The 7868-nt window shown below is 35.0% G+C and overlaps 1 protein-coding gene across 1 annotated transcript in view; it reads left to right on the forward strand.

Annotated features, from left to right (window-relative positions):
* LOC149553068 (DExH-box ATP-dependent RNA helicase DExH3-like) overlaps positions 1 to 6751 on the forward strand; it is a 141762-nt gene extending 135011 nt beyond the window's left edge. Inside the window, exons 15-19 of the mRNA XM_089788576.1 lie at positions 3903 to 4205; positions 4759 to 4818; positions 5020 to 5172; positions 5296 to 5406; positions 5521 to 6751. Of these exons, the coding sequence (XP_089644702.1) occupies positions 3903 to 4205; positions 4759 to 4818; positions 5020 to 5172; positions 5296 to 5406; positions 5521 to 6009 (1116 nt within the window). The 3' untranslated portion in view covers positions 6010 to 6751. The remainder of the gene's footprint in view (positions 1 to 3902; positions 4206 to 4758; positions 4819 to 5019; positions 5173 to 5295; positions 5407 to 5520) is intronic.
* The last annotated feature ends 1117 nt before the right edge of the window (positions 6752 to 7868 follow it).

Genomic DNA, 7868 nt, shown 5'->3' on the forward strand with positions numbered 1-7868 from the left:
CAAGGTTTTTTTTTTTCCATTTTGTTGAGTAATTACCGAGTCACGAATTGAGTTTGAGTTTGGGATCTTGGGTATATAAATACAAGTACACAAACCCGTGCACACCCACAGTGTTCGACACACACCCAGTGAACACCCAACAGGTACCCACAAATGTACTCGTACTTGGCTTGGGGCTTGTGGGTATGAGTGGATCCTCCAACTTAGTAAAAAAGCCATAGAGGTAATAGGGGTTCTTTAAGGTATAAAATTTTTGCAGTGATGAGGGTTTAACTAAATTGTTTGATTACTCTTTTAAGCCGTAAAAACGTATGCAAATGACCCATTCAATCCTAAAGTTTATCTTTCCATTTGAATGCTCTTTATGTCCTAAAACCATATGCAAAGAATCCATTCAATCCTAAAAAGTCCCTCTTGCGATTTGCAACAACTATAAACAAAAACAAGAAAAAAAGTTCAAGGGGGGATTCGAGTTTTGTAATGTCATTAGTTTAGTGAGAATTATAGAGGCGGCTACATTGTGGGCCTCCTTCCATTTGATCACTCTTTAAGTTCTAAAAACATATGCAAAGGACCCATTCAATCCTAAAATGTCTCTCTTTCGATTTGCAAACACCGTAAACAAAAACAAGAAAAAAATTTCAAGGGGGGACTTGAGTTTTGTTATGTCATTTGTTTAGTGAGAATTATAAGGGCAGCTACATTGTGGATAGGTGATAAAAGGTAGTGAAAACACAACACGAGCAAAGAAGGCCAAGGTGAAAAGGTTGTATGTGGAGGGTGAGGCAATAAATTTGAGTTCTCTAGTAGATACTACACAATTCAGTATGTCATTGTCTATCCAAACCATAGATGTTTGGATTCAATGGGCATCACCATTTTAAAAGGAGATTAAAGACTTACAAATTCAAATTTTAATATGAAATACATTAACTTTGAGACTTTTTATCTTGATATTTACCATAGTTACATTGCCCTGGGGGATGAGGGGAGTGCGGAATGGTGGGACATGTTTTCAGGACGAGGGGACATAGGGGCCTTAATTTGGGGATGATGGGGGGATGACAAGAGGATGGCGGCAGGGGATAGTAGGGGGACTTAAGATGCTAGTTATGAAAATATGTATTGCAATATAAGATATCAAGATGTAAAAGAGTAAATACTTGAACATTTCATTGAATTGGAACATCAAACATTAAACAGAAATAGTCGAATCTGCAAATAGTCAACATTGGTATGTCCCATCCTCGGTGGAGGTGGTAGAATTTGGTGGCGCCGCTAGGGAGGGGGGGACAAAGTCCCCAAGTCCCCAATGCGTTGAAGTCTCTAGGACATGGGGCAAAAATGGTGGGGGACGCGTCCCCGTGTTACTATGATATTTACTGGTATTCAAATGTACCCCTCTATGGATAGAGGTATGCATTGTAATTATCGCTTCCTTCCCTTGTTCTTATACTTCGAAGGATGCAGTTTCTAACATACTTTATTTCTACGACCTTCTCCGTCACCATGTCAACAATTTATTCTAGTTTCCTTAGCAAATGGAGTGGTAGCACTATCTTGATTCTTGACCTTTACATTTTCCCTTCCCTTTGTGTGCTTAAAAGCTACGTTATTGGGTCCTTCAGTTAGACCCCTTAGGTCCTAATCCATTTCAAACTGGAGTTTGATTTGTATACAGTTTGCAAGGGACTTAAACATGGTCCTTCAATATCACCGTGGGTTTACACGAAACGGTACCCAACAAATTTCTGCTGAATCTCAAAATTTTTCTTGCTACTGCAATGATATTGTGACACATCTTACCCAAATTCTTGCCACGGAGTTTGAAATTCGGTGAGCTTTATAAAACCCTAAAAATCATTGCAGACTAGTACTTTGCCAATAAATTCATACAGATAAGCTCAGCAATTCCATTAAATAGACATCTATGTTGGGTGACTCCAATATTCGGATATTCTTTAGTAGTCAAAGAACGAAGACCTCACACTACAAATCAATACTTTTAGCATTTGTTTTTATACTAATGTTTTGTTTTTTAAACCAAAATTTAATGTCTATATTATCTTCTATTTTTATTTTTAATTCAATATTACAATTCAATTTTACAACTGGATTTTTAAAATTTCTAAATTAGTTTTTAATTATAATGTTTTTTATTTTTTTATTTTTTTTATAGATAATGGGCCAAAGTCTATATGATTTATTATTTTATTATTACTGTTGAGATTAATTATTATTATGTGACACAATTTACCGTTGTTTTGTAGGCTCATGCCTAATAATAATGTATTTTTTGTAACAATCTAGAATACTCTTGGAACAATCTAGAATGTATAGTTGCAAAAGTTACCCCTTTTCTATTATCTATCAATTTTACAGACATTTTTCTGGTAGTAAATGAAAGATGTGACTCACATATTGAATGAATCCTTGATGCCTAGTAGGAGAGATCCCTTATAAGCCTTGATTAGGATAGCACCAATTTTTTGTGAGATCAAAAGCTTTGTTACCATAGTATTCGGGATATCATCAACTGAAGAAGAAGGCAAAATTCTGAGTTGAGAAATGCTGCCAGCAAGAAAATATATGCTTTTTTCTATCATGATCCAAAATTGGCTTATTGCATAGAAGAATTTGTGAGATGAAGAGAAAATATTGAATGTTGGGTGTAGAGATCTACTTAATCCCTTTTTGTTCTCATAATCATTGGTTCTCATATCCAGAGTCAAGAGGGGAAAATATAACTAATGGAACCTTAAGAACCCTTGACATACAAGTCATTCTATTTGCTAGTAAAATCCTACCTCTTGCAAACACCCACCTACTGTAGAGACATGGGAGATGACTCTATAGCTCACATTGAGTGGAACTGTTAGAGGTCTGCAAGAGGGGAGTGTGACATGCTGAGGCAAATGGATGCTTCTTTAGTATATGAATTTCTTGCATTTATAGACCCTCACTGATTTCTCCCAGAATTTTATATCTTTTTCATTCCAAGTAATCATGCACATATTTTCTATTCCTATATACACTCAAAACAGTGAAAAAACATTCTCAAAGATAGTAAAAAAAGATGCCAGGAAAAGTAATTTCTTCAATTTTCTCACAATTGAATCCGCATTCTTCATGGTTCAGCTAATTAGTTCTAAGCCATGCAGAGACATATTTTTATATCTTAGCTTTCCATTGAAGAGCTTGAGTTAGACATGCACATATGCTGTACTTTCTATTCTGAGATCTTTGTGGTGGGAGCTCTGGTATCTGAAATGTTGTTACTTGGATATTTTTGTTGAAACAAAGTGCCAAATTGTTAATATCACACCAAAAACCACATAGGATGGCATCTCTACCAGCATGAGATGAAAGAAGATTTATGATTGTGACTGTAACAATAAGATTCCATAAATTGAATTTTTATTTGGGTTTTGATCCAGGTGATCTGAGAGAAATTATAGGTGCAACAATTGTTAGTAGTAGAAGTCATTTTTAGTGATTTCCGATCAGTCAGAATAATTTAACAGGTTGTCAACTTTTTCTTGCCTTCTTTTTCATATTTGTTAGAATTAGATCCAACAAGGTAGCATCTGTTTGGTACCGCGGATGAATTTTAATCAATCCAATCTTGTTGATGGTGACAATATTCAGAACCAGATAAAAAGATGTGTATTGAACTCTCAATCATCTTGAGGTGCAGTTTAATCCGTTAGCTGCATGTCTTTGTCAGTGAATGCTCATACCTGAAACCACACAAAATTGAATACTACTAAGTAGTTTGTTTTTTAAACTTCAGTTATTGGTTTCAAACTTTTGTGGCATTTTAGAGATCAACTGAATATGGATCATCAGATGAGAGAAACTCAAAAGATTTTGATACTGATCATTTGAATTGTTTCCTGTAGCTTGCAGATGCAGCAAAAGCAAAGTTCTCTGCAAATAGTGATCATATGGCCCTTGTCCATGCATATGAGGGCTGGAAAAACGCACAAATAAATGGATCTGTTTATGATTATTGCTGGAGAAATTTTCTGTCAGCACAAACTATGCAAGCCATACATTCTCTGCGCAAACAGTTCCACTTTCTGCTAAAGGAGGCCAATCTGTTGGATGGTAATGCTGATATCGTAAATGAGCTGAAGGATAATCGATCTCTGGTGGAAGCAGTTATATGTGCTGGTCTTTTTCCTGGAGTCGCTTCTGTTGTGGTGAGATTTAGCTTCTGGTATCCATGGTCATGGGGACTTTGACTTTTCTTTTAACACATTAGTTATAGAAAGCTTCATAAATTTAAGTACTACCACCTGACCTATTGAAAGGCAATTACATGAATGCCAAGAGTTAAAACTTGAGTATTACCATCTAAAAACTAGAGAGCTTCTAACCTTTTATTAATGTCATAAGTAAAAGATTTAGAGAAAAGCATTAGATCATTAGTCAGAATAGTCTCAATCTCTAGAGTTTGGTGATGTATGAACAAGGAGATCTCTGCAGTTTTTCTAATGGGGTAACAAAAACCAAATTGAAACTCAAAAACTTGTAAGAGAATAAGTAGTGTTGTCCCCTGATCCCCATCCCCATCCCCAGTCCCTGTCCTTGTCCATGCCATGGAACATAGCAAAAATCAAATTAAAACTCAAAATTTAAGGGGAAAATAAGCAGGGTTGAACTCAAAATTTTATGCTCTTAATAATCTATTTATTTGAAGCATTATTCTCAATTTCTACTTACAATTGGCAATTTCTATTTTTTCTTGTGCAGAATAGGAAAAAATGCATTTCTCTGAAGACTATGCTAGATGGTCAAATTTTGCTTTATACTGTAAGTTTTTCTGAGTAGACTATTTTAGTTTCTCTCTGGCAATAGCTGGCAAGATCATTACGCATAATTCTTTGAAAACGATAACATTATTATGAAGCACATGGTATATTTAATTAGATTGGGTCATCTGCATTTGTTGGAGTAATCATTCTTTTTCTTTCATGATATTTTTTTTTTTGCAATTTTTACATTTGGTTGCAGAATTCAGTGAATGGTCAAAAGGAAAATATTCCCTACCCCTGGTTGGTGTTCTTTGAGAAAGTTAAAGTCAATTCAGTATTTCTACGTGATTCAACAGGAATCTCAGATTCTGTCTTATTGCTTTTTGGAGGTGCAGTTTCCCGTGGAGAAGTAGTGAGTTATATGTTTCTTTTGTAATACTTACCATCCATTTATGGCCTACTGATTAAGTGTAAGACGGTATTTTTATTTTCACTCTTACCTAATGACTGGATTCATGATTCTCTCGTGTTTTAGGATGGTCATTTGAAGATGTTAGATGGATACTTGGAGTTTTTTATGGAACCCGACTTAGCAGAGATCTATTTGAAGCTCAAAGATGAGCTTGATGACCTAATTCAGAAGAAGGTGTGTTAAATGCATTTTCATGATTAGATGGAACTGTATCTAACATATTTGAGTTTGGTGTTTGATAATTTTTTTTACTGTTGTTAATAAGATGAGTTACTTCTTTGTTGACAGCTTCAAAACCCTAGTATGGATATTCAGAAAGTTGGTGGTCATCTATTGCAAGCTGTTGAAGAGCTCTTGTCTGCAGATAGATGTGAAGGGAGGTTTGTTTTTGGTCATGAAGTCCACAAATCCCAACTCCAAAAAACCAAAGTCAAGAAATCTAATGACATGAATGATAATGATTTGGGTGTCAGTCAAAATCCCAAAGGTTTATTACAAACACTGGCATCAAGAACAGGATATGGTCAACCTCGTTATAAGACAAAGCATACGAATGATAACCAATTTAGAACAATGGTGGAAATTAATGGGATGCAGTTTGTGGGAAGACCATATAGCAAGAAAAAGTCTGCAGAGCAAGAAGCTGCAATGGAAGCATTAGCATGGCTAACTGGTGCATCACGTTCATCTCCGGCCGGGAAAAATAGCGAGGCAATGCCAATGAAGAAAACAAAGAATAAACAGCATGAGCTAGTAAAAAGTGCTGGTTATCGATAGTAGTTCCAAGAGAACAAGAGAAACAGTGAGAGTTGTTGATAGTCTTTTCTGGAACGATGGGTAATGAATTTACGCTTTATCAAGAACTTAGTGAAATATGCAGCTCAGTCATATGCGGGATTTTGATATTCTGAGGAAGTTACAACCAAGCAGAAGCAGAAAACTTTCTTTATCTTGTGAATAAAAAATAAGCTTGTGACAGTTGAGATAGCTACAGCTGGTGCAAGTTCTGATTTATCCGTTGCACACCCATTTGTGGGCTTGACAGGCTGTGAAACATTCAGATTTGAGAGATTGTCTGAATGAGGCTTCTGTGACAACATTCGTAGCATCCAGTTGTTAATTTTTAGAGCTATTGGCTACTTGTTACAAAATTCCTTCCCTTGAACATAGTTCCGACACAGGAGTTATTTATTCTGAATTCTAGGCTATTCTTATATTTTCCCATTTCATGGAGAAGCTATTAAGGAGGATGGAAGAGTAATTGTAAGAGAGGTTAGGCCATTTTTCTTTTCCATATCTACAAGGAGGGGGATACCATTTGATAATCCTGTTTTCAAATAATGTGACACAACTTCCAGATTTATTTAATATCAACAAGCTACGGAGCAAACTTTTTCTGGATTTGATGGATGATTATCAATCCTGTGTATCATTTTTTTAATTATAGTCCTGAAACATAATAGATGGTGAATTATACACTTTTGGATGCCAAGCTAATTCTATAAAATCTTTTGTGGCAGTCTTTTTTTTTTTTCATCTTTTGCACAAGGGAAGGACAAGTTGCAATCTTTACTTTTCCAGGTGAACTTCTGGCTGCTTCTCTGTTTCCTTCATGTTTATTTTCACTGCCATATCGATTTGATTGGGTACTGCCATTGTTTTGTATGGGAACATACCCTATTGTCAAAAGACTGATGATAAAGTCATAAAAATGATTCAAACAACACACAAAATAATATATAATACTATATTTAATTAAGAGCAAGGAGTACAAAGATTTGTTCATGTGGTTCTTAACTTTGACAATGGCCAAGAACTATTTTTGTATTCTGCATATATTAAGCAAGGTTGCATGGGGATAGGGGTACATGGGCAGGTCAATTTAAAAAAAAAAAAAAATATTTATAGAAAATCTGAAATTAGAAGCCATGAAAAATGTATTTTCAAAACAAGAACAGTAATAAAGTTTGCAAATGTAATGCATTGTTTTCAGATTTAGATTTGCAATATGTTCATAATAATAATATATGGTAAATGTTTAAATGCATAACAAAAAAGGCATATTTTAAACATGAACAAGAAGATCAGAAATCATATAACAATGACATACTGGAAATGATAAACTTCTGACTTGAACAGTGATAAAGTTTAGTATAGATCAGTTTCAAAGTTTCAAATTGATTACGTATTGAATTAAGCTTGATAAACAAGAAGCTGATACGCCAACAAGAAATTGAAACAAAATCAGAAATCCTAATCAAGGTCCTTAGCTGGGATGCTTTCCACTGAATACCCAGTACTTGGGGTACGTGTACCCGGTACTCGGGTATGTGGGTAAGCGTACCCATGCAACCTAGATATTAAGTAATAAAACTGTATTATACATGTAGGATGTGGAGTGATCAATTATCAGCAGTGGATCTTTTCCATATTGTAAACATAAGACATATTTTCACTGTTGGTGATGGGATTGGTCACATATTACAAACCTTCCGTATCCAGAAAGGAAAAATTCTACAAATAAATAAATATAATAGAAGATGCTATATGTTCCAATTACAAGATTGATTCAAAAGCGAGAAGCAACTATATGCAATATTGCATATCAAATCAGCAGTTGCTAAATTGCTGATTTT

This window comes from Cupressus sempervirens, chromosome 6 (assembly GCF_028749045.1).
Source record: "Cupressus sempervirens isolate cs-2001-9-10 chromosome 6, ASM2874904v1, whole genome shotgun sequence".
NCBI lineage: Eukaryota > Viridiplantae > Streptophyta > Pinopsida > Cupressales > Cupressaceae > Cupressus > Cupressus sempervirens.